Here is a 27,519-nt window from a genome sequence, read left to right as displayed (position 1 = left end):
CAGCAGAAAAGGGGCTGCACTGGATGGAAAAGGCCCCATAGGAAACCCTGGAGGCCCTTCGCCAGGGAACCAGGCCACACACCCACTCGCGCCCAGGCTGCGTCCCCGTGTCACCTGCCCAGAGGACGTGGTCTGTCGGCCACGTGTTCCAGGGCCATGTCCTGAAGTGCCCCCATACAGCCAGGGCCGTAAGCTTTTCAGGGGCGCTCAGGCCGTGGCAAAAGGAAGAATGACCTTCTTCCAAGTCACTGAGGCCTCCCAAGTCCTGATTAGGCAGGCGGTTCAAATCAAAGCTTCCGCAAGGAAAGGGTCTCCATAGAAAATACAGAAATAAAGGCCTTCACCACTCCATGAGCCATCATTTTCTTATTTTTCATTTTTAAGGCAAATGTGATTTTCAAAGACTAAAGCTTCCAGCTGTACCAAGCGTCCCTGCCTGCAGGAGTAAAGGAAATCCTTTTCAGTTTTGTCTGTTCACGCGCTCAATCTGACGGGACAAAACAACTTCATGTGCTTGGATCACTTCAGTGAATGTTTTTTTTTCAACAAAGAAAATTAAGTTTTCTCCCAATCTATATGAGCAAAAAAAAAAAAAGAACATTAGAAAAGAACTCAGGGCTTCCTCTATGTTAAGCATAATGCAGATAAAAGATCAAACTTTTTTTCCCCTTAATGCAGTTATTCCATCTTGTGTGTTTTAGTGGTTAAAATCTGGTAATTTGAGGTGGTCACTCTCAAACAGGAACCTCAAACAATGGGTTTTATCTACCTCCTAAAAAGTATGGATCTTGGGGAAAGAAATGTTTTTTTTTTTTTTTGCCCTGATAAGACAGTAATCTCCTACCTTGCTGACTCAAATGTACTTGCATATTAATTGCTTCAGAACCCCAAATCCTTGCTGAACTGGCTAAATTGTGGGCCAAATTCAATAATCCAGCAACCTCCCTTTCAATGCCTCACCAAGATAACTTTGCATGTTTAATTTAAAAGTACCGATCGCTGTTAAACGAAGTGCTAACGCCAGCCAGCCGTGCTGCCACAGCCCAAGGCTCTGACGGACACACCGTGAGTTGGAGAGTCCAGTCTGAGCGCTTCGGATGACGAGGTGAACTGCCTGCATCTCTTCCGAATGGTATCTGTTCGCCCAAATCAGCCCTTTAAAACACGCCCCTCTTGGTTAATTTCCCTGATACAGAGGCGGTGAGATCGAGCCTCAGATAGTCAAATACTATCTGCGCCGATTGTATCTGATTAGCAAGAAGCACTCAACCCTCCAGCCAATGTGAATGCCTAGCTACTCAGCTGAACTGACCTAAGGCACTTTTTCCTTTCTCTTCTGCAACTGTGTTCCATGTTTGACCCCTCAAATTTATTTTAAGTAGTTTTGCAAACAGCTTCCTCTCCCCCTTCCTCCCCCGTGCTGCCAGCATCTCACGTTTCTCATGCACAGAACATGTTTTGTCCACCCTGGGAAGTGGCACTTAGGGAAACGGAGAAATCGCCTCAGTCAAATCGGAATCAGAAATAGGTTCCATTCATTCAAGAGATTAAACCAGTATCAAGGGCTAATTTTCCTTTTACTAGAACAAGTCAGCATGAAAGCTGGGATTCCCAAGCGCTGGAATTCACGGCAACCTTTCTAGGCTGTGAAAACAGGTCTTACTCCCGGCCTCACAGTGAAAACGCCCTAAAATACGTTCAAACTCCTGGCGTGGCTTCACATGCACTGAATCAAAACGCATGACTGCATCTTTTCACACTGAAATCCAGACTTGTTCAATAATAGCGACAACGATATTTTTTACAGTAAAATAACAATTAAATAATAACAACAGGGATCTGGAGATTTAACAGAACAGGCAGAGCTATCAGTGAGAAGTGGTTTTTGACCCGTGGTAAAGTAAAAAGGTCCTGACAGCCGGCACAGGAAAGGAACAGGAGGTCAGACTAACTCAGCTTGGGTCCTGGGCTTCTGGAATCACAAACGTTCCGTGGTAAAGATTCAATATGGACTCTGGAACGTCACACAGTAAGCGAGCTTAATGGGAAAAAACAATGTGCCCCTTTGACCCTGGATTCTGTGTACTGCTTCTACCAATTTGTCGGCCCCCAAATGCACCTACCTCTAGAAAGTTTCATTTAGAAATATCACTATTAAACTAAGTTGGAGTCTGAATACAACAGAAGTACAATTTGGTTATGGCTTAGAAACTATTCACCCGACAGTTTGTCTGGATGCTGCTGATTTCCCGTGAAGAATGATCTTCGGAAGCCGAATTTTTAGTGCTTCTCCTCAGCCCCCCAAATATAAGTTACTTATTAAAACCACTTCCAGTTTCACTTCATATGCTGAAAAATATAATGGGGAAAAAGTATTTAAATGTTTCACTTGTAGGAAAATAAGATGGTTTCCACACTTCAAATTTGCCCGAGACTCTCCTTTAAAACAACTAAAAAGTCTAGTCCCTCAATAACAAAGCCTCCGGTGCACAAGTTTCACTACGTCCCTGGTGACCCCGACTCTGCGTTCTTTGCTGTACTTTCACTGACTACAACACACTGCTTTGCCGTGAGTTTTCCACACATGCACCGACCCATCCCGAACCTGAAATCTGCCCAAGTGCCATGTGCCTGTATCAACAGCATCTCTGGAGACCCGGATACCGACCATATACACAGAGAACATCTACACACTGTTCATGGTGTGACGCCTCCAAACAAGCCCTAAAGGTGCCACGTGCCACCTCCTGTCTGGAGTCTTCATTCACCTCCTCGCAAATCAACTTTCCTGTTTATAAAAACAAACTGGATCCTGCTTCTCGAAGACACATTTGACAAAGATGAGTATCTCTATATTGTAAGAAAGCCCCTTGGTTTAAGCCATCTGCGTGCGCTACGGCAAAGTGAAAGCATGCGGGAGGGTCCCTAGAGTTTGCTGTAATGAGACTGGCTGGACGTGGATATCCTTACCTTCTCGAAACAGAGGTGTTTTCTGCTTGGCTAGAGAGGCAAAGCTTCCAAAAATTTCATTCATGCACATCTGGGGAAAACTAAAAATCAGCAAGACCTTTAAAAAACTCCCGTAAAGGGCTAATGTTTTATTGTTAGTTTAGAAACTTTAAAATACACTACTATTATGTATTATATTTGATATATTTGGAAATATGCATGCCCCAAAATAAACAGTAAATTCAGGGGGAAAAATTGTTTCCCCAATTTAGAGAAAGGGCACCCCTATCCAGTCTTTAGAAAAACTAACATTTTCTGAATTTTTCCCCGGGTCTATACACAGGCCAAGTTCAGGCTTCAAAAATATTAAGCTATGAAGGGCCCTCTTCTGTTCTGGTATTAAAATAAGGAGTTAACAAAAAAGAGCTTCCCAAAGCTTAGTCATGTAAACTCACCTATAAACCTCCCACGACACTGAAGCGATGGTCCAGGACGTTCGTTTACACGACAGAAGGAACTAGAGCGTTTCAGGGAAGCCCACGTTTACCACTGCAACATCGTGTCCAGGCAGAGGCTGGGGGCCTTGTTGTCAGGAGGAAAGTGACGGTCACAACAGTTACACCAGTTTATTAAAAGCTCATCACGCATCAGATATATTTCCTCTAACCCTTGAGATGATTCTTCCCTATTTTGCAGACCGGGAAGTCCAGGCACCGGGAAGTGAGGGAACCTGCCCAAGACCATACAGCTAACAGATGCTGAAACCAGACTCAAATTCAGCTTCTCAGACTCTAAACTTCAAGGTTTTTAAGTTGTGCCATGTTTGCATTTATGCTGTTCTGTGGGTGCGTTTTTTTCCTGTCATACGGATGCGTAAATCACTTCAAGAAGAGCTCTGTTCCTGCATCACATATTTTGGGCTCGCTTGCATTCAGCAGTGACTGGGCACCTCTCCGCTTCCAAACACAAAACAAGCCAAGGCCTCCTGCAGCCCGACCTCTCCTGGTAGACAAAACACGCTGCTTTCTAACAAACGTCCACTTCTCTCCTCTGGTTTCCATCCCGTCTTTCCCCACTGTGGGCCTTCCTCCTTCCAACTCCAACCGCCTCACAGTTTTACAGCCAAATCAACATAATTAAGCACTTGTACTTCAATTGTGTCAATTTAGTTTCTCCCCAATGACATTACCACCAATTTAAAAGCAGAGACAAAAATCATACATTCACGTGGTAGCGGTCGCCAACCATCTGGCCTTCCTTCCCCACCAAACACAAGAGAGACTTCTGACAAACGACTTATTTATTTATTTAATTTTTTAAAAATAAATTTATTTATTATTTATTTTTGGGGGGGCTGCATTGGGTCTTCGTTGCTGCACACGGGCTTCCTCTAGTTGCGGCGAGCGGGGGCTACTCTTCGTTGTAGTGCGCAGGCTTCTCATTGCAGTAGCTTCTCTTTGTTGCGGAGCACAGCTCTGGGCACGCGGGCTTCAGTAGTTGTGGCACGCGGGCTCAGTAGTTACGGCTCACGGCCTTAGTTGCTCTGTGGTATGTGGGATCCTCCCGGACTAGGGCTCGTGTCCCCTGCATTGGCAGGCGGATTCTCAACCACTGCGCCACCAGGGAAGTCCCGAACGATTTATTTTTATATGAACAGTCTCTTAAAGATTAAAAAATCAAATCATGCGATCGCGATCACAACAGTTAACAAGAACTCTGTAGGCTGCAGGCACTGAGGTAAGCACAATCCACAGCTTATCTCATGGATTCTCACAAAACCCATAAGCTGGTGCTTCTCCCCAGCTTGACAACAAGAAAACTGAGGTTCCGAGCAGCTCACTGTACCCAGCTGGGGTTCAAGCTCGGGCCAGCATGCGAGCCCGGCTCTTTCCACTCCTCCCTAGACGGAAGCACAGCTGTGGCGTCATACGCCGCTGTCAAGGAGAGAAGGACGCCTGCAGACCCAGGCCCTGGCGGGGAAGACGCACCACACGGAGCGAAGCAGTGACTGGGGCCCAACCGAGGCGCTCGCGACCCAAGCCGCTTCAGGTCTGAAAGAGGAGCCAGGCAAGCTTCTCTGCACTGAGCTTCCCCCAAACAGGGCCCTTGTCTTTCCCGTTTGGCCTTTGCTAAGCCTGCCCTGTGCTGGGCTGGCAGAGCCCAAACTGCTGGTCCATACTGAATGGGGAGGTGGCGCTGGGTTTTATCAACCCTCCCAGACAACTTCCCCCAGCGCCTGCCAGCCTCCACAGGCCTGAGACCCCAGGCCCGCTTGACCCAGCAGTCAGCCCACAGTTTCCATCCATGTCCATTTCCCTCCAACTCTGGCTCAGGCCGTGCTCGGCCTGTCACCATCCCACTGCCTTGGCTGCACGACAAAGGGACAGCACAGCATACTCCCCAGAACCGGGAGCCACAGCCCCTTTTTACCACCTCCTCACAAGACCCAAAACTAGCCACGGGGCCAGGCCCTGGACCCTCCCTTCGAACGAAACAGGAAACGCTGACCAGGAGCCCAGAGACCACAAAAGAGGAAACAATCCCAGCCTTACAGCATCTCCACAGCACGAGACTTAATCCCAGGCCAGAACCTGAGCCCGACTTGGAGAAAAGGGGGGTTTTGTTGCAGTACAAGTAGGAAGGGGGGAGGTGGAGGAGGGGAAAAAGAAAAAGAGGAAGAGAAAGCAAGGAGGCCGATGATGCCATTAGACAGGAGGGAGGCCACCTTTGTCTCGCATCCTGTGGAACAGCCAAGGAAAACAATGAATCTATTTTTTCCCCTCCCCTTCTTTGCCTTAAAAAATTCAAGAATTTCATTCCCTTCTTTGAAACATGGCCCTTGCATAATTTCAGTGCTTGCTCCTGCTGTCTGCAACGCGAGGGAAGGGGGCGTTAGCCCCTCCCGAGCCCTCAGAAGCGGGACATCCTGTGCAGACCCTCAGTGCTGGTCTGCGGGCACCCGGCAGGAGGAGCTCCCCGCGGGGGCCGCCCCCAGCACCCACATCACCGTTACCACTGCGGATCCCAACGGCAAACCCCATAAAAAAGGTATTACTCCTTTTTTAAACAGGTGAAGAAACTAAGGTTCAGAAAAGCAAAACATCCGCAGTCATGCAATAAGCTACCAGAAGAGCCGAAATTCCCATTTCAGTCTCTCCAAGCCCAAAGCCGGGGCCCACTGCCTGCAGCTTCTGAACTCCGAGGGAAGTCCTGCAGGGCAAAGTCGAAACAAGCTCTAGACTTCCCCAAGGCCCCATTAATCAGACACGACAAGCAAAGTACTGAAGTTTACAGTGTTTGCAAACTTAAAAGGTTTACTGGCTCCAAAATACAAACATAAAACTGCAAAAAATGGAATTATTCAAAGCTGAATTGAATGTCTACTAAGATATAAGAGAAGGCCACCTAGTATACTTGGGATGCAACGTGGAGGTAAGTGTCATAAACGTACTTTAGGGGGGAGGTCAGCACACTCTGCTCCCGTGTGTCTGCTCTGCCTTCTAGGCCGTGGGGTGGCCTCAGGCCCACGTGGTCTCAGAGCAGCCCTTCCCCCACAGGGCACCCACACCAGGCACTCTGGGCAGTCCCCAGGAAAGAGAGGGGAGGGCCTCGGAGAGCAGAGGCCAGAGCGGGCATTCCCTACAGGCGTCGGGAATGGCTTTCCCAACCTCCTCTGAGTCCCCGGGGCCACACAACCCCTCACCCACCTGAGAGGCGGCGGGTGGGCACCCGGGGAAGGCCCTGTGCCCCCTGCACATATGGGCACACACCTCCCCACGCCTCTGCGTCTGGGGCCACGCTTCAGCAGCATACCCTCCCTCTCCAGCCCTTCCCCAGTATTGGTAAATATTGATAATTACCTCCAAAGGCAGAAGCAAGGTAGCAGTTTGTGTTTTGAAATGCGGATCATAATTCAAATTGGAGGCTGACACTAATCATTTGATGTTCACTTGAAAAGACCAGGTAGGCTGTGCAGGAACATTTCAGTAAGGGGACTGATAAGGAGCGAGAAATAAAAATTATTGGTATTTACTCAGCCTGCAATGCTTGTGGAAGGAACTCTTTTAAAAGGGAGCACTTCAGAATGGTTATTCAATCTGAATTTTACAGATAGCACAGGAAATATTTTCTCACAGAATGCTCCCTATCTGCACCATCATATCTCTCCGGTGTGCCGTTCACGTCTCTCATTGCAGGAATTCTCACTCAGTCTTGCTCCATTATGAGCTGACGGTGACCCAGAGTATACAAGGCATTCAAGAATCTGCCTGGAAATGACTACCAAGGAACATCTGTCCCGTACCCCGTTTGCCAACCCTGCCTCGGGGAGTGAAGATGGAAAACAACTCAGAATCCACACGCAGAAACAACTTTTCATTCCCCTTACAAACCAGGCTCCTTTGGAAATTGAGGGTTCTGGCATTTTTCAGAAATTACGTTCCTGGAAAAGCATGGCATGAGCGTCTTTTGAAAGCCTCAGCTCAGGCTTCCTTCCCTACGCAGACCCTTCTAATAAAAGCCAGGACAGGGGCTTCACAGGGAAGCAAACGAGAAGGCCACCCATGGCTCTCCACACTGGTAGTGTTAAACTCAAATTCTGTATTAGATGCCACTGTTCAATTAACGACCGCGAGGGTGTCACACGTGCTAACATACCCACCGCGCACGCGGCGTCTATCTTGCAGACGCACTAACCTTGGAAGATCTGCGTTGCGACTAGGAAAGATTAGAAGAAGACGTGTGGTCTCACACAGGCTGAGCCTGGGATCCCAGCTTTCCCCCTAGACGGCTTTCGGCCGCCGTCCGAAGGCAGAGGACGGGGCAGCCGCGTGGCAGCCCCGCCCAGACTCCACCCCCGCCGCACGTGCTCAGAGGGGCCGAGCAGAACATCGCCGAACAGCCGTCCGTGTCCGCGCCTCTGGCCTCACGCCAACAACCCGCACCCCGTATGCTTCTCACGGTCAGGGCACAGGGGTCAACGTCATCACAACCATCCCAACCGCGTGCCAGAAGCTCTGCAGACGGCTCCTCTGATACGGCCACCTGAGCGAGGTAATCACCTGCGGTTCACGTGTAACAGGCTCAGTTAGGAAAGTGGCCTTGTGCTGGGCTGCCCAGAGCCGGGTTGGGCCACGCCTGAGCTCCGCCTGCTTCCTCGGGGTGCTGGGCCTTGCCTGGGGTGTTCACATCCTGGAGGCACCCAAAACCGGTGCTTCCAGGTCGGGCGGGAACAAAGAGGGTTTGAGATCTCGAATCTGGGGTGGGGGATGTGGTGGGGGAGGGGCCGTGCACCAATACGTGACTTTCAGCCTTGAAAGCCGCTCCCGGAAAACACCACCTAAGAGCTGGAAACAGGCAAGTCCTCATACAAGCGCAGAAACGGTTCCGCTCGGTGGGACCCTGTCCCTCTGGGAGGCGGGGGGCCACCTTCTTCTCCTGGAGACCCCTGCTTTGGTAAGCATCATGGGCTCACAAAGAGAGAGCAGACTGAGTGGAGAGGGCTGCCAGCAGGCCCACATCTTCAGACGCTTTCAAAGTTAAGTCACATAATCTGATGATGTGAAAAGGGGAGAATACACATTTGACCCCTTGCTTCAAACAGAAATCTTCCCGTATGGTTTTTAATTGGAAGGCAGTTGTTTTGCTTTCGCAACACTCTTTAACCTCTGCCACTGTAGGTACAAGGCTGCAAACGATACTTCCATTGATTAAAAAAATAAAAAACAAACACTGAAAGAAACAATATTTTTCTTTTTAAGGAAAAAAAAAGATAGCGAACAGCTATTTTCTGGAGGGGTCACCACTTAAAGGCGTATATGGGACGCCACCCTGGCTGCAGCTTATGGTTTATTTTGTCTTGGAAAAGCCCGAGGTCATCATTTTAACTCTGTTGACCTGTTACCCTCCACAGTGATCATCTCCATCCAGGACCGCAAGCAAACACTGCCCTCTTGTGCACTGAACAGGGCCGAGTCGGCGCAGAGACGTTTCCACCCAGCACCCGTGGACGGCTCGCAGGCGGGCGTACAGCGGCCTCTCTGAGGCCCGGAGGGGTGTCAGGAAAGGATGACACACATCTGCGTCCAGGGTGCTTATTGCCACAGTGTCCCCAGACTGCCTTCCGGGACAGACTGTGAGGTAAGAGGAAGAGGGAAAGATTCAGCTGAAGAAATCAGACCAAAAATAATTGACTCTTATCTTTCCGAGAAAAGATTCATTCCTCAGGACTTCCCTGGCAGTCCAGCGGGTAAGACTTCGCCCTCCCAATGCAGGGGGCCCAAGTTTGATCCCCGGTCGGGGAACTAGATCCCGCATGCATGCCGCAACTAAGAATCCACATGCCACAACTAAGACACGGTGCAGCCAAAATAAAAATAAATAATTAATTTTAAAAAAACTTTATTGGTTACCATGGCAAGTTTTCTTTTTGCCTACGTAAAAAAACTTTTAGAATGACTAATGAATCTACAATAACAGTTTACAGTACTTTTTTTTTTTTTTTTTTTTTTTCTTTTTGCGGTATGCGGGCCTCTCACTGTTGTGGCCTCTCCCGTTGCGGAGCACAGGCTCCGGATGCGCAGGCCCAGCGGCCATGGCTCACGGGCCCAGCCGCTCCGCGGCATATGGGATCCTCCCAGACCGGGGCACGAACCCGTATCCCCTGCATCGGCAGGCGGACTCTCAACCACTGCGCCACCAGGGAGGCCCTACAGTACTTTTTTTAATCTAGGAAATATTTGCCAGGAAAAGATTCCATTTGATTCCAGAAGGAGAAAAAAAAAGGCAGAGGGAACCCACGTTGCTGTTTCTCAGAGGAACACCGAAAGCTCAGTCGTGGTTCCTCTTCTTTCTGAGGAGCCCTGACCTGCAGGGTTACCTGCAACCTGGGGACAGGGCTCCATGGCCAGAAGACCAACCTGGCATCGCAAGAGAGCCTCAAAGGATGTAAAATGACAAGAGCAAAGGCGAAGATCCAGTCCCGCCTGAGGCCAGGCCTACTTGGCAGGAAGCTCCAGGGGAAGCCCTGGTCTTCTCTGAGTGAGTCTTCCAGTTCTGTTCCCAACTATGACCACCCAGATGCTGCACCCACTCTTCCACCCTTCCAGGCACAAGCCAGGATGGGCCACATCTCACGCCAAACTCATTTCTGGGCAAGAAAAGGCAAAATCTGCCCCCAGTGCATTACCTTCAACCCAGTGGGCACCCCGGAAGGAAAGGGGACGAGAGAATGTTTCGGGGAGTGTCTGCATGCCTGCGGCCAGGAGTCAGGAGGAGGTGGGCTGGGTGCCAGCGACTTCAGCTCCTTCACATACTGGCTGTGATGCCCAGAGCTTGGCTCAGTGGTTCGGGAATGTGTGAACCACAGGTGGTCAAAGGGCCAGTGTTAAACGGCCAGCCACAGCCCCAGAGTCGTGACAGCTGTCCAGCTCACGTTATGCCAGGGTTACCTACCACCTCCTGTTTCCACGTCAGCCCCTTCCTCTAGCACGGGAAGAAAATGGGGGTCCAAGACCAGAAACAGGGCTCAGGTGCATGAAGCCGACAGGATAGCCTTGCGGAGGCCAGACAGGAGGCTGGCTGTGGCCCTCCCTCCCGTTCTCTGTCCCCCTATCAGAACCACAGGGCATGCGGCTGCTTTAACCTCCAGCAAAGCCAAGATTGACAGACTCCAAATATATATATCCATCCAGACATGCCAGCCCCACAGCAGATTCCTTTTGTGGACCCAGGCTCTGACACAGTCAGCCAGACTGAGCCTCTCATGTGTGGAACAGCCTGACCATCTCCTGCCTCAAACCCCTCCCATGTGCTGCTCCCTCTGTGGGCGTCCTCCCTCGTCCTTCCCAGCACGCTCACAACTTCGAGCTGCTGCTCGCTTCTGTAACACCCGCCTCCTCCACAATGCACACTGAGCTCCACTTCTGCCCGGCTCACGCACGTAAACCCTGCTCCTAGTGTGCAGTAGGTGGGTCAGGGTTTGCAGAATGAATGAATGAATGAATGCATCGACATGCCTTTCCTTCTGCAATGTCTGATCTTACGGAATTAGGTCACCTAGCCAGATTTCAGGACACTAAGAATCCTGGGAAGAGAAGGGAAAGACAGCCAAGGAACCAGGCTCACCTATGCAAACCGCCCCCAACCTACTGCAAAGAGCAGGTGCCAGAACGAACCAGGAGCCACCAGGAGACAGGTGTCAGGAGAGGGGTGGGTGGAGTCCATCTCAGACTCTACAGCACCCCTGATGCCAGGACTGCGGCAACACACACTTTCGGGGTCTCTGAGCTTTCCTTCGGGGACACGCATGGAGAACTCGATGGAGAAACTGGCAGGCCCAGTGTCCAGCCTGTGCCCTGTGGCCTGCGGAGCCTGTTCTCTTTCCCCAGGAGCATCTCATCACACGAGGGCTCTGTAAGGGTGTGTGGACCCCGAGTTCATGTCCAGCCTCCCGGGTTCCAAAGAACCTGGTGCTCCAGGAAGTCTACATCCAGGAGGCACTCGGGCCCCAGGCTTGACCACCAGGGGCAGCAACCGCTTCTGGTCATGTTGTCCGACAAGACCTGGCTGAGCTGGGTCACCTGCTGGAAGCTACCACGCCAGCCCGCCTCTGGAGGGCCTCCTCCCCCTCAGCTTCACAGGCTACTTGCAGGACACCATGCTGGGCCACAGGCTCGCATTATGCTCATTTCCCAGTCCCCAAGCTCCGGGGCAAGTTTAGAAGTCCTCGTCCTGTCTCAGATCAGGTCTGAATTAATACCCTTCCTCCAGAGAACTCCAGTAGCAAAGTGAAAACAGACGCGCTAAACAATGGCCTTTGAGAGCCCCAGCAGGGATGGCTGGTGACAATGCAGCCCCAGGCTCTGAAAGAAACCTTAAGGTTAAAGGTTCACAGAGGCAGAAGAATTACCAAAGTACAAGTTTGTTCAAATTTCCTCCGGCAGATTTAAACAACCAGGGTCAAGCTGAAGATTGCCTGCAAAAACCTATGAGACAACTCAGCCCCTTTGAACTGCGTGGAGAAAGGAAAATATACGGTCTGGGAGGGATCTATGTTATAGCTTTTAAAAATGTTCTTGAAAAGGTCACCCCTGTTAACTCAAAATCAGCCCACTGAAGGATGTTTGAAAACTGCTTCTCTAAAACAACAGGGCTGTGGGCCCTCACCGTGTGCGGTGAGCTGCACGGGGTCGCCGTGTCCCCAGCATCAGTGTGCTGACCCTCTGTGGGCCATGAAATTAACCATCAGCACAGCAGAAATCTGCTCCGAGTTAAACTACTTTGCTACGCAAAGTGGCCTGAAAATGAAATATGAGGATTGAATTTCCACTGAAAGATTAACTTGTCTAACCTCCAGGCAGGCTTGCACGGCTGTGAACCCTGTGTGGCCGGCCGGTGGCTTGAAGCCCCACAGGAGGCTGGACGCTGGCCGCAGGCAGAGGGAAGCGACCTGTCACCCACTCATTCATTCATTCACTTACTCGTCCGTGCTGCGTGCCTGCACTGAGGCCCTGCCCTTGGTCCTGGAGTCGGATGACGGCAGGACCCCATCCTCAAAGGGATCAGGTCGAGTAAGTGCAATGACAACAGACGGGAGGACAAGGGGTCCGGGGGCCCCGCGGGATGGTACAGACCCTCACCTGGTCGAGGCTGGGGAGGGCCAACGGTGAGGCTTCCCAGAGATGTGGTGTAGCCAGAAGACACCATGAGAGACCCCGGTCTGTCTGTCCAGAGACCTGCAGGCAGCTCGTTAAGCTGGGAGTCCTGAGCGACACAGAGACGCTGACCCATGAGGAAGTGCCCTGTCAGCCTATGCGGAGTTTAGCCTTTATGCCAACAGAGAGCACAGGAAGACCTTTTAAGACAGGGGAGTCAAATAATCACATTAGCCGTTTAGAAAGTTCTCAGCCACAGAGGGGAGGGCAGTTTCAAGAGGGGGCTGGAATCGAGACACTGCAGGCAGGTCGTGCTCGACCCGTGCAGAGTGGACGGAGGCCTGTCCAAGGAGCAGCTGTGCTGATGGGCAGAGGAGGTGAAGGACAGGCAAGAGTCTGTAAGGAGCCCGTGAAGGCGGAGACGGACACGCTGGGCACTGCGTGACTGGCCTGCCCCACTGTGGGCGCTTACTGCCCAGCGGGGGTGGGGATGGGGTCTTGCAAGCGTGGAATCTGGGGGCCTGTGGGGCTCACTGATGGAGAAGCCAGCCCAGCAGGCACTTGGATAGCAGGTCGAGAGCTGCCTACTGAAATGTGACTTAACTAAAATCAAATTACAGTTTCAGTTCGTCGGTTACACCAGCCACTGTGCAAGGACTCCACAGCCGCGGTGGCTCGTAGCTGCCACCCTGGGCTGCGCTGCTGGAAGACACTCCCACCGGCGCAGAGGATCCTGCTGGATGGTGCTGGGAAAGCTCTGCACAGACTTTTCAAACACTGTCGCTCGAGGCCAGCGTGTGCCAGCCCTCCCCAGCCAGGTCGACGCCAGTGGTGACCCGCAGCTTTCTCCCAGCCTCCCGTGCTCTGCCCGTCCGCGGGCTCCAAACAGCAAGTGCTCAGGAAATGGAGCCTGGCTTACAGAAAGTCTTTTTTCTCTAGAGCAGATGCTCTGAGGACCGTCTCCGAACAGATCATCATTTCAGAGAGCAGGGAACGCTGGGGACGGACGGACACACACACACACACACACACACAGAGAGGAGGGTCTTGGGTGCCTAGGGCATGAGGCCCTGAAATTCACCTGGAAATGACCCTGAGCAGAGTAAGTGCCACCCCGCAGTACAACCGGAAGGCAGAGCCCTCGTCCCAGCATCAGGTGACCAAGGCCGAGCCACTCACTCCTGGAGCTTTAAGCCACCTGCGTAACCCCACAGCAAAGTGTGGAGCCCCGTGGCCAAGCAAGGCCGGCTCCAGAGGCCAAGCAGGTCAGCGCTGGCAATTCCAAGCACTGATTTTAAAAGGAAAAAGTCAGGTTTATCTTTAGGTAGCACCTGTGCATGCCACCAAATAAATGTCCTCGGGAAGTAGGTTAGAGACAAAGGAAATTATTCTAGTCTTCTTGAAGGCCCCAAGACAAGAGAGGCATCATCACAACACAAGAGATACGGCAAGAGGGAAAGTCAACTTCTCGCCCAACAGCAAACCTTGTTTCTTCTGCTGCCAAGAGGGGATCGCCACGTGAGCTAAGTCCCCTTCCCCACGCAGCCACAGCCACTTCAAAGCAGCAGGAGCTTAATCACAAAGCATAAGAAAATGAAAGACCCAATTAACAAAACACAAAACTCCAGTCATCCAGGGGAGAATGGAGGCGGAAGTCTCTGTTTGTGACAAACTGACTTACACAGAAAGTGCTGCCCAGGAGCTGGGCTCCCAGCAAAGCAGGTGCGGGCTGAGGTGCAACGGCAGCTGGTGCGGCCCGGCCGCCGACACGTGACCTGGAGCCGGCTCCGGACCTCTGCAGCCTCCTTTCTGTGGGTGACACCCTGAGTGTAGAGGGAAACACCCCCTCGGGGTCTGGCTGGCAGGATGCCATGAGATAATCAAGGGTCTAGAACAGCGTCCGGACAGGAGATGCTCCCCAGGCACCACGCCCCTCCTCCGGGCCTCCACAGGGCATTCCTGCATCTGTACCCCCAGAGCCACACTCTCCCTCTTGGCGGTGTCCCCCTCTTGCCTCCAGTGGCCCTAGACCTCTGTCCCAGGTCTTCTCCTCAGACTCTTTAAAAGCACCCAAAGGATCTCCCAGCTGAAAACGTACCTGCCCTCCCCTGACAGGAGGCTCCCCAAGCTCCTGAGCTCTGGGCCCCGCGGACTCTGCAGCTCAGCTGCACACCTGCCCACACCCGAAGCACTGAACTTCTGGGTTGTTTTATGAAATCTGCCAATTTTTAAACGCTGGCAATGAATTTTAAAAGAAAGACTTTAGCAGACTTCCCTGGTGGCGCAGTACTTAAGAATCCGCCTGCCAATGCAAGGGACACGGGTTCAAGCCCTTGTCCGGGAAGATCCCACATGCCGCACTGCAACTAAGCCTGTGCGCTACAACTACTGAGCCTGCGCTCTGGAGCCCGCGAGCCACAACTATTGAGCCTGCAGCTACTGAAGCCCACACGCCTAGAGCCCGTGCTCCGCAACAAGAGAAGCCACTGCAGTGAGAAGCCCGCGCACCACAACAAAGAGTAGCCCCCGCTTGCCGCAACTACAGAAAGCCTGTGCGCAGCAACGAAGACCCAATGCAGTCAAAAATAAATTAATTAAATCAATTAAAAAAATAAAATAAAATAAAAAAAGACTTTAGTATATGGGCCATCAAAACATATCTGCACAAGACCCTAGTGTGGGACGAGACCCTCCCAGGGGTGGACAGACAGGATGAGCCGCCTCCTGCTGGCAGTAAGGACAGGGGTGGGGAGGTCTAGGAAGAGGTCAGGAGGTGCCCTAAGGGCCTTCCAGAAACAAGCCAATGGCACTTCCTACACACCCACCACAGCCTCAATAATGTGTCGGGCACATTTAATCCTCTCAAAATATGTTCATTTATTGAATTCAACTCAATTATTCGTTTAATTCAAATATTACTGAGTAAAGATAATCCACAGAATGGGAGAAAATATTTGCAAATCATATACCTAATAAAGGACTGGTATTCAGAATACATAACGAACCCTTACAACTCAATAATAAAAGCCAAATAACCCAACTAAAAAAAGGGCATAAGATCTGAATACACAGTTCTCCAAAGAAGATATACAAATGGCACAAGAAAATATCAGGGAAAGGAAAGTTACAGCGACAATGAGCTATCACATCACACGCACCAGAACAGGTACAATCCAAAAGACAGACAGCAACAAGCGCTGGCAAGGCAGTGAAGACATCAGACCCTCCTACACTGCTGCTGGGAAGCAAAGCAGTGCAGCTGCTGTGGAAAACAGTCTGGCAGTTCCTCAAAAAGCAGACACAGAGTTACCCTCTGATTCCACCAATTCCACTCCTACGGACAAACCCAAGAGAATGGAAACATGCGTCCACACAGAGACTTGAACACAAACGTCCACGGCAGTGTTATTCACAGTAGTGAAAAAGTGAAAACAACCCAAATGTCCTTCAACTGATAACGGATTTTTAAAAAGTGATCCATCCATATAATGGATACTCTGTGGCCATAAAAAAGGAATGATGGGGGAAGGGAAAGGGGAGTTTAATGGGCACAGAGTTTAGCTTTTGTAAGATAAAAGGAGTTCTAGAGATGGAGGCCACTGAACTATAAACTTAAAAATGGTTAAGATGGTACATTTTATGAAATATGTACTTTACCACAATTAAAAATAATAGAATTTTAAAAAGGAATGAAGCATAGGTCACGCTATAACATGGATGAACCTTGGAAGCATTACACTTCGTGGAAGAAGCCAGACACAGAAGGCCACATATTGTATGATTCCATTTATGCGAAATGTCCAGAATGGGCACATGGGCAGAGACACTGAGTAGACTAGAGGCTGCCAGGCCTGGGGTCAGGGAGGAGGTGCAGGACTGCTAATGGCTGTGGGGTTTCTTTTCGCAGTGATGGAGCTTAGACTGTGGCACCGGCTACACAACTCTGTGAAGAGGCTGAAAACACTTAAGTGTGCACTTGAAATGGGAAAATTTTATGGAATGTGAATTATATCTCAATACAAATGTTTAAAAACAGCCTTGACTGTCCACTCTATGCCTGGCCCTGGCCTGGCCCTAGAGCCACACAGAGGCCTCCAGACTAACGGGAACAACAGGTAGAACGCCTCCTGGTCACCTCAGGTGACCCAGAGCTCCAGAGACCGTCACCTCTGTCACCCCACGCAGCACAGCCTCGAAGGCCTGCTGCTCAGAGGGAGACTCGGGCCCAGCCTGGTCTAGGCCCTGGCCAATGCAAGGATGAGAGAGCGGGGAATAGGTCTCAGGGCTTAATTTACCGGTTGGTTCCTGGGGCGCCTGCCCAAACCTTATTCCAACCTGGATGGAGTGATTCTGAAGAAAAACCCAAAAGCCACAAAGGCGATGCTAAGTGAAAAGTTTAAAAGCAATTAATTTTAAATGATTACAGCTTTACCAAAAGCTGTGGCTATGATTTCCTTCTGACTTTGATTATAACCTTCCAGCAAAATATTCGTCTCATCAAGGCAAGTCTGCATTATTTTCTATTCTTAGCATGACTGCAAAATATTCTTTGATTTAACATTTGATATGTTTTGTTCTCAAGGGCAAGCCCCACGAGAAGAAAAATGTACCCCAACAGAATGAAATATGACTACCTGCTTCCACTTTTCTTCCTTGTTGATTCCTGCTCAAATATTCTGCATTCATTTAAACTCAAGGCCACGTCTCTGATGTTATGCTGCTCCCACACTGTCACCCAAACCCAAGCAGTCACCCACTATCCAGGGGCAGAGAAAGTGCCACAGACGGAGCTGGACTTGCATCTCCTGGAGACGCTGAGGGCGCTGAGCTTGGAATGAGAGGGGGTGCTGCCCAGGTGCGCACTGAGGAAAAGGAAATGAAGACCCAACAGATTCTAGGAGCTAAAGAAGCTAGGGCTAAAGAAGCATTTCCACTTACATCACCGCCTTTAAATATGCCTCAATATTTTAGGACAAGCCTATGATACCATAACATAACACAATGCATTTCTGGACATATTCGCTAGAAGACTAGGGGCTAAGAAAACCAGAGTGTCTTTTTTGTTTGTTTGTTTGGTTTTGCATCAGAAAAACACCCACATTCCTGGGGTGGCCAGGCCTCCAGTTTGTCATTTCTGCTCGGGCCACACTGCCTGCTGGGGACTAAGTGCAGACGCCCGAAGAGCAGAGTAAAAACCTGGTGGAAAACACACGGTCGTTTGCACATGAACCTGTCTCATGGGTCCAAAGAGAGCATCTCGGTCAGACTGCAGGCGCACTCTTGGATAAAACGGCCCAAGGGACCGTGCTTCTCCATGTTGTCACACGAGCACAGAGAGTTGGAAAAACGGAGAAGGGGAAGTAGCTTAAGTGTCCTAAAGAATGCTCCCTCCCAGGCCGCAGAGACAGGCACCTCCAGGGCTGCTGACTGATCTCCAAAGCTAGGAGCCCTGAGTCACACTTGCGAGGCTGTGGTAGACGAGCAACTCCAGCCAGGGGGGTCCAGAGAGGGCCCAAACCTGGCAGGAAGCACTGCTTAAACGGAGGGGCGTGCGGGGGGCACAGGAGGCTAGCGATCAGGGTGACAGTCGTGGCAAAAGAGCTGCTGTTCATTAACCACAGGAACAAAAGACTGGGAGACAATGCACTGTTAATCGTAGCAGCCACCAGAGGACTATAAATTGCCAAGCCAAGATACCAGCATTTTTCAGGCCTCTTCCTTCCTGCCAGAGTGAGATTGCGGATGGGTCCAAGTCCCTCACCCCCACCCAAGTCTTTAAAACATACATTACTGAATCTTTTTGAAGTTCTAACCCTGAAAGATTTATACTCTAAAACAGATAGGAGAAAAATACTGCCCAGAAATACCATCACAGGGCCTGGAGCGGACGGGCACCCTTGTCCACTCACACTGAGAATGCCAGTGCTCTGTGGGCAGATCAGCGTGGGTTCAAACTAGCTCTCACCCTTCCGATCTGTGTTCCCTAACCTCCCTGAGCCTCTGACTTTTCATCTGTCCCATGGGAGTATCACCTCTTACCTCCCAGGATTGCTATGAGGGTTAAACAAAAAAAGTCACAATGCTGGCACTAAATACATGCTAAGTACTGACGTCACTATTAACCCCCAGCACCACTTAGCAGTTTTATCTATGGCCACAGGGATCAAGGAGATAAAACCCAATTTTCTCTAAGTTAAAAAATGATCTTTTTGTACATGAAAGTATCTTGGCGGATGATGGAATTAAAGAGAGCTGGCTTTAAGATACACTAAACTTTAGAGGTATCATCACGGAACTCAGACAGTCACTCTAATTTCCTTCTGCTTCGGATAGGGCATTTAGCAAGGGGTCTGAATCACTCCCAGTGAGCTGGGACCTGCAGCGGCAGCCCCGCCTCCTGGCACAGGTGCGCTGCCAGCTGGAGTCCCGGCTCAGCCACCTCGCCTCTTTCTAAAGCTCCGGCCTCATCACATCACAAACCTACTTTAAAAGCATTCCAAGGCCCTTCGAAGAAATCTGCACCGAGGGCCCGATCTAAGCCCCACTCACCGCTCTACACGATCTCGCCTTCACCTTCCACGCCTCTCCCCACTCACCAGGCCCATTTCCAGCTGCTAAATGCTGGCAGCTACCCCTGGCTCTGAACAGACAAGACAGCAGGCTCACGCCTCAGAGCCCCACCCAGGCTGTGCTGCCACTGGGCAAGCTTTTCTTTCTCCACCACGCCCCAGCAAAGCAAGTCACCCCTGTGCAAAGAGCCCTAATGAGTCACTGCACAGCGCACAGCACTCTCCCCCTGGCTCTGCTGTCAGCCCCCAGAGGGGCCCTGCTGGTGACTTTCGATCCCCCCCACCAACCCCGGCTTCATTCATTTGGGACTTCCGAGTGCCTCCTAGATGCCAGGCTCTGGCCCAATTCCTGCTACGCTCTCGTGGAGGACAGAGGCCATCAACAAGCACATCAAGCGTATCAGACACACCAAGGGCTAGCAGGAAACAAAACACGGATGTGAGAAAGTATGACGGTAGAGAACTGGGGACACTTTAGGCCAGTAGGTCAGAGGAGGCCTCTCCGAGGAGGGGACACTCGAGCTGAGACTTAAATGAGGAGGGCACAGCAGGTGCGACACTGGCCCATCCAATAAGTAGGAGGAGGCCAGTGTGACTGGAGGTCAGGAGCCATGGATGAGGCTCAGGGGAGGGCAGAGGCCAGATCGTGGGTCACTGGGAGGGCAATGAGCAGCGCCTGGACAGTCTTCAGCTGACGGCTGACCTGATCTGAAGAACATCCATAAAGGAACAGACTGTCCACCGTGCGGGGGGTCAGCAGAGGGAGGAGGGGAGGGCCCACAGTCTGCAGAGGAAGGACAAGTGAAGACACAACATGAGGATAACGAAGGGGATGCACCAGACCCGGGTCAGGGGCTGCAGAGCAGGTGCCAACGCCTGCCCAGGGAACTTGACTTGCCAAGCTTCAGTTTTCTCATCAGAAGAGTGGGGCCCACGCCCCCCTACACCCCCATCACTCAGCGTTATCGCACAGATGCAAGTTTGTAGCCACAGGCGTGGACCCGGGCAGGCACTCAGAGGCAGCTCCTTTCCCCCAAAAGAAAAAAGCCACTTTTTCTTCTCACTTCCCTGAGTGGAGGGCGGGAATCTCATCTACTGAAGGAAGAAGAGTCGCAGCCCTGGTCCCACCACTGCAATGTGCTCAGGTCACATGTCAACACCTGTAAGAAGACAAGGAGAGTCTCCCCTCTCAGGGGCAAGAGAAACGTAAGAGCCGCAGTGTTCGTAACAGGAGAGAAATCCCTCTTCATTTCTTCAACAATTTACAGTCTAAAGCAAGGATTGTCAGATACTTGCAGGCGTTATAATTTGATGCCTGAAACCTTCTGTCCTATGAAGAAACACCACGAACGTACATGTGGAAGGGGAGGGCAGAGTACAGTGACCCGGGAAGTGGCAAGCGTGCAAGAAAAGCAAAGCCAGTTGAGATCTGCCAGAGTGTGGACAGTCCAGAATCACATCCGAGGTCACAAGGTCAGTGAGGGAGAAAGCCAGGCCTCACCACAGACTCCAGAAGCATGTCCTTCACTCCCTACACCTGTCGCAAGAAAAGACAAACAATCTGCCTTCCCATTTTTTAACCTCCAACCTACACTGGCTCAGAGAACGTGTCCTAAAATGTACCTGGACGTGACCAAACAGAAATCAGTTACAAGGGGTGGGGAGACCAGAGAGCATCGCGTGCCCCTTCACATGCATCTGTGGCTGGACCACGGCCGGAGTAGAACATGTGAGGCGGGGGACCGGAGCAGGTTCCTGCTCCTCTTCAAGCCTCCGATTCCTCTCCTGAAAATGGGGAAATGATCTCAGACTGCCCGCAGCATGGACCAGACAGGAGGTGACAAGGTGAAAGTACTCAACACTCATCATACAGCAGGGCTCGCTATGCCCAGCGAGCGACCAGTGCAGCTGCCCACCAGCAGGCCGATAAAACCATCTGACCAAGAAGTGTTCCTATACGTGCTCGTGGGTGCAGAGAATGCCACCGGAAGGGACTGGAGGAAGTGGAAAGCAGGGAGGTACCGGGTCCCTGGGTCAGCGGTGACGAGGAGTCTCTGAACTATATATACACCCTTTGTGCCACGTACTTGTCTACCATTTTTCTATATAAACAAAACACCTGTCCATGGAGTCAAGTATACTGAAATGGGTGTGGAAAAGTAATCCACAGGGGTGTACTAGTGGCTTCCGCTGGCGAGATGGGAGGGGTAATTAGGGGCCTTCTGCCTGGTTTGTAACGTTCTATCTCTTCAGAAGGAGAACGTATTCATGTACTACTTGTACAATTAAAATTAATTAAATGGTACAGCTCAGGAAGGCTTTTGGGCAGTACCCACCACGACTCTCTGCCCCAGCATCTCAGTTCTAGGGTCTTTCCTCACACACACACAAGCACACCCACCAAGACGTCTGTTCTATAAAACTCACTGAAGCATCGTTAGCAAAAATGAGTAACGACATAAATGTCCATCATTAAGACATTCAGAAAACGGTGGTGCAAGTGTACAACGGAATTTCATGCGACCTTTAAAAAGAATGATGTTGCTTTATATGTACGAATGGGCAGGCCCGAGTATTGAGTGAAGTACTCAATCGAGTGGTGTTACCATTTTGTGAAAAAAAAAAAAAAAAAAGAACGAGAAAAGGAGGGGTCGACGTATACACAGGAACGCTGCCTGCACACGGAGTTCCTCCGAAATGGCACAGGAGGGGACAGCGGCTGACTCCGGAGACGGGCAGCAGGAGACCAAAGGACAGCGAGTGGACGCCTTCTGGACACTCTCAGGGTCTCTGAGTTTCCCTAACCTGTGCGTGTATTACGAACGCATGTGGTAAAAAAACAAAACAAAATACTTTCGCTGCTTTCGGGGCGGCGCGAGAGAGGCTTCCCGGCGGGCGCCCCCGCCCCGGCGCGTCCGAGCCCCGCACCCCCCGCCCGCCCGCGCTCACCGCCGATAATGGTCCGGATGAGGGAGGCGTGCCCGGGGCAGTCGACCAGCGTGACCTGCAGCCGCGGCTCGTCCCCTGGCTCGGGCTCGGGCTCGGCCCCCAGCGGCGCCGGCCGCAGGCGCGCGGGCAGCGGCACCGAGAAGCACGAGAAGCCCAGGTCGAGCGTGATGCCGCGCTCGCGGCTCTGCGGCTGCTTGTCGAAGGCGGCGGTGGAGGCTGTGGTGCTGAGCGCGCGCGCCAGCGCCGTCTTGCCGCTGTCGATGTGGCCCAGGACGCCCACGTTCACGTTCACCCGCCGGCCCGCCATGCCGCCGCTGCGGTCCGCCCGCTAAGCCGGCCCCCGCCGCCCGCGCCCCGCTCGCGCGTTCCGGCGCCGAAGCTTCCGGCCGCGCGGTCAGTCCGCCGAGCCGGGGAGCCAGGGGCCGGGGCCGGGGCCGACCTCCGTCCGTCCTCGCGTTCGTTCGTTCGTTTCCACGGCTCTAGCTGAGCGCCCTCTGGGCACCCGCGCGGGGACAGGTCGCTCTCCCCGCACGACATGGGGCACCCGGAGTGAGGGGAAACAATAACCGAGAGTAAAGACGGAACCAGACCACTACGGACCCCGAGAAGCCCTGGGGAAATACAGCAGCGGTGGAAGGACCAGGCCCGGGGCAGGGAGGGCGGGCCGCGAAGCTGAGCCCGTCCTGCCGAAGAGCCAGCGCGGGAAACCTGGGAAGGCTGCTCGGAGTATCTCGGACGCGGGCAGTCAGCCTGGCCTCAGGGGGCCGCCAAACTGTACGCAGAAGGTCGTGTGCGTGCGCGCGTGCTGGGGAGGGCCTGCAACGCTCATTCTCTTGAAATGTCACCCACAGAAAAGGTGTCACTCACGGGCAACAACACGGATCACAAATTTAAATGTCTGCCCTGGCCAGGCAGGTGACTCGCCAGAGAGTAATCAGCAGGGTTTAAGGTGCCCGGGGTGGTGGAGACTGCGGAGGTGGAGAGCACATGTCCTGTGTCGACAGATGGGGAGCCACGGCTCAGCTTTGGCCAAGTGACACCAGGCGGGAATGCTAGTCCAACAGTGCCCCATCTTCCCGCTTTTCAAGAGACGAGAGTGTTTCTATGTGAAATCTGAGAGACATTTTGCCTGGTGAAGCCACCGAGACTTGGGGCTGCGGGCTGTAGCTGTTACCCAGCCCGACTTAACCTAAGCGCTCACCAGCGGCAGGGCTGGGGCTTTAAGCCAGGTCTTAGACCGTCTCCAACTCCCACCACAGCTGGCTCCAAGACAGGTGCTGCCCCAGCAGTAGCCTGGAGTCCAGCCCTGTCTCCACAAGTGCCAAGGAGACGGCAGCTCTGAGTTGTCTGAAAAGATTCAGACTGTATCCTGGGGTCAGCTGTGCCCCTGCACCAAGCAGAGAAATACAGACCTCTGCCTAGGCAGGTGTTGAGTCATAAGCTCACTCCAAGAGCCAGGGAGAGTGTGAGGGACACCGTGTAGGAACTGGAGTCCTGTTGCCAGCAAAATGCAGGTCACATCACGCCCCCTCCTTTGTCCTTTGCCCTATCCTGGCTTCTACCCCCGTGAGGCGAGTTTGCTTTAGACCAGGCTGGTGCCCTGGTGCTCTCCCCTGTCCCAGCAGGCTGAGGACCCCTTACACATCTTTGCTTGCCCTCGGCCTGGCACATCAAAGGCTCCATAACTGTTTCTTGAGTGGACTCACCTCCAAACCTCCAGCCCACAAAGACACCATCCTCTGCAGTAGACTCCTGGGTCCCAGCCTGGGTTTCAAGGCTGGGCCTGGTCCCTGGGAAATGATTGACAGGGAACGGCCTGTAGAACTGCGATTATTTGGGATTTGTTCTTAATGTTAATGCGATGCTGGTTCCTTTCTGTTTCTTTAATGCCATTTTGTACGAAGGTAGTTCAAAGTTCTTTACGAACAGCTAGTAATTAATTCAACTTCATTAAGGCCAATTAATCCAGGATTAATTATAAATTTGCTCAGAGGAAGTTATTATACTTTGCTCTTTGATTTGAGTTTGGCTTTAAAGCTTCTTTTAGGAGTAAAATGGAAATTTCCCTTTTCTCTGAGGGTGTCTACCTTGCCAGTGGTTGTGTTAACCACGTACCTTCCTCGACACGTCCCACACTAACCTCAGATGAGGTTGTCACCCAGGCCACCACTGTGCTCCATGGCACTCCCAGTACTGAGCAGATCTGCTAATGCCCTGTTAGCTGCAGGGTGGGAGCTGATGTCCTGGCAAGAACTGGCCCCACACAGGTTCAGATCACGGCCCTACCTCGTGCTGGCTGTGTGCCTGGGAGCACACCTTCCACCTGGATATGGATACAAACTCTTTAAGGTCTACAGTGGTCAGCGTCCCCTCCCTCTTCTTCTGTAAGACTCCTCAACTCTCCTTGGAGGTATCACACTCCTCTCCTCCAGGTCACGATGGGGGCTGACTGAACGCTAGCTCTAGGGGTGGGCCTGAGACTCAGGTCCATGCCAGTAGCCATGACCATTGGTTTGGCAGTGAGCGTGTGACCCAAGTTGGCACAATCGGAGAAAACCCTGGAATTTTTTCCAGGACAGGCAATAGAAAAGTGTGCTCTCTGATACTGGACTAAAACCTGGGGAAATCAGTCTGGGCCCTAATGGGACCCCTGGAGGGAAGCCTGGCCACAGCAGAACAGTGGCCTCCAAAGATATCCGTGTCCTGGCACCTGTGATGGTGTTGCCCTACATGGTAACGAGACTTGGCAGGTGTGATTCAGTTAAGGATCTTGCGATGGCGGGGATGAGGGAGGTGGGGAGCTCACCCTGAATTATCCTGTGGGCCTGATGTAGTCACCAGGGTCGTTATAGGAGGGAGGCGGGAGGATCAGAACCAGAGATGGCGTCATGAGAAGATGCTGCTGGCCGTTACTGTTTTTAAAGGTGGAAGCAGAACATAAGTCCAGGAAGGTGGGCAGCCTGTAGAAGCTGGAAAAACCCAGACTGTGGGTGCTGCCCCAGGGCCTCCAGAAAGGAACGCAGCCCTGCCCACACCTTGATTTTAGTCCAGTGAGGCCCATTTTGGACACTGACCTGCAGAACTGTAAAAGAATACCTGTGTGTTGTTTTATGCCATTAAGTTTGTAGCAATTTGTTACTGCAGCCATAGGAAACTAACACAAACGTTTACTTGGAGTGTGGAGTCTCTTCCCATGTATTAAATCAGTGAAGGGCTCCTAACTCCCTCCCACCTGGTCAGAGAATCAGAGTCTGACAGCTAAGACCTACACTGGAAATAGCCTCACGGCCTGTCCTGTGGTCAGACCTGCTGCTTTCGCCCAGGCTGCCCTGACCTCTGACCCCATTGCCACGTGATGCCAGTGGGACGCCAGTGGGACGATGGTCCAGATGGAGCCCTGGGGACCTGCAGGCTCCAGCTGCTTTCTCGGCATCTGCTGCCAGGTTTCCACACTGCAGTGGGATGTGCCTGCTGAGACGGATGGAAACTGTTCCCCAGCAGAGAAGGCTGCAGTCGGAGGCACAGGCTTCACCCTGGCTAACCTAACCCCGTCCCCAGCCCCACTTCCTGCCTCGGGCTCCAAAGCAATTCCAGTGAGTGCCCTCGGGTACTGTTTCTGTTTGAAAAGCATGACAAAATTACCAGGAAGGGCAGGACACACACACAGCAGGCAGATATCCAAGGGAGAAATAGCCCATGTGTTTATGTTCCAAAGCTCTGATGCCATATTCTGTGCTCCTCCCAGTGCTTGAGCCCATTGTAAAAGATCTCACTGAATTCTTTTCATAATCCTAGGAGGTGCCGTTATTGCTACTTCACAGCAGAGGGAAGAGGACCAGGAGAGGTGACTTGCTCAGGCCCTCTGTTCCCTGCCAGCTGATCCTTGTTTTATGTCAGGTTTTTTTCAACCTCAGTGATATGAGCCATCTTCATAATTTATGCAATATCCAGGTACCACCTACAACTTCATATTTTTCTTTAAGTTTGACTTAAATAAAAGTATTTCCCTTACACAGAAAAACATTATCACTTGCCATAAATAGCTGGGAACCCCAACAACCTCAGAATCAGGATCTTTAATAAAAAGAGAGATTAGCAAGCGTTAGAAAGGGGTGAAAGTCACACTCCACCCCCTAAGACTCACTAAATTAGAATTAAAAAGGCAATAATGTTCTCACTATGTGGATCAACTTTATTTAATTTTATGTCTTTGTACCACCTCTAAGATGCCAGCAACATTATTTAATTGTATGTCTTGTACCACCTCTAAGGTGTCCCTTCTGTCCCCAGAAATCAGCCTGGGGCTGAAATAACAAGCATACCAATTAGGTTGGCAACAATCAGAACCGGGGCTGAGAATGTGGGAATATAAGACCAGGGACTAAGCCAATCAGCTTAAAAAGGGGACTCCTTCAACAGGGACTTTCTTTGATTTTGATTCTGATTGCTTTGGATCTTGGGGATCATGGCTCTGAAGCGCACCCCAGACACTGGGAATTATCCTGCTTGTAATCATCGTAATAATCTTTGTAGTGCGTTGTATTCTCTCAAGAGCTTTAAATGCATGTTTGCAGCCACTAACCACCACGCAAATGATCTCCTTACGACTGAAACATCAGAAAAAGAACGAAAGAAAGACTGACAAAGAACGTGAACCCGACGTCATAACCTGTGAACACCACACAGAGCGTCAGCAGAAGCTGCAAGGCCTCCAGAGTGGCAGCTGGGAATAGCACTAATGCCTTAAATTTGTATTGCATCCCTCAGGCTGAGAGACTGGTCAAAAGGAGGAAATTGTTAAAAATAAGACAATGGGCCCAAAATGCAGTGGCTTATGCTAAGCCTCAAGTCACCAAATCAAGACTTAGTTACTGGACTTCCCTGGCGGTCCAGTGGTTAAGACTCCACGCTTCCACTGCAGGGGACACAGGTTTGATCCCTGGTTGGGGAACTAAGATCCCACATGCCACATGGCATGGCCCAAAAAAAAAAAAAAAAAAAAAATTAAGTTTCAGCTCTTTCCCCTTTGAATGGTCTTGGCAGCCTTGCTGATATACTGAGGGTTTATTTCTGGGCTCTCTATTCGATTCCATTAGTCTATATGTCTATCCTTATGGCAGTGCCACGCTGTTTGATTACTGCAGACCATTATTAAATGTCCTAAATGTCCTATTAGTTAGGATACACTCTCAGCACTCAGCTGAGCCTGGAGACCGTGACAACGTGTGGCTCCACGGGGCCCCTGGGTCACTGCCCCCCTCCACATGCAGCAGCCTTCTCAAGATGTTGGAGAAGGCAGAGGCAGGCTTGACCTGGGCTTGTGGGTTCAAAGGTCAGGTGTGAAAGGAGTCAAAGCAAGGAGGGAGCAGAAGCACTGGGAACCAAGTGGCTGAGATGCT

The 27,519-nt window shown here is 51.5% G+C and overlaps 1 protein-coding gene across 6 annotated transcripts in view; it reads right to left on the bottom strand.

Moving 5' to 3' along the window:
• The window catches only part of EEFSEC (eukaryotic elongation factor, selenocysteine-tRNA specific), a 171,771-nt gene extending 147,684 nt beyond the window's left edge, over positions 1–24,087 (bottom strand). The window contains exon 1 of one of the 6 annotated variants that reach the window (XM_082639162.1): positions 22,121–24,087. In XM_082639162.1, coding sequence (XP_082495288.1) covers positions 22,121–22,427 — 307 coding nt within the window. In that variant the 5' untranslated portion in view covers positions 22,428–24,087. The remainder of the gene's footprint in view (positions 1–22,120) is intronic. The other 5 variants (XM_082639157.1, XM_082639159.1, XM_082639160.1 and 2 more) reach the window with 5 other exon arrangements.
• Positions 24,088–27,519: the final 3,432 nt, after the last annotated feature.

Source organism: Mesoplodon mirus (genome assembly GCF_964341445.2).
Source record: "Mesoplodon mirus genome assembly, chromosome: 12".
NCBI classification, from domain to species: Eukaryota; Metazoa; Chordata; class Mammalia; order Artiodactyla; family Ziphiidae; genus Mesoplodon; species Mesoplodon mirus.
The sequence above is the reverse complement of the archived record's forward strand: the minus strand, read 5'-3'. Positions and strand labels throughout refer to the sequence as shown.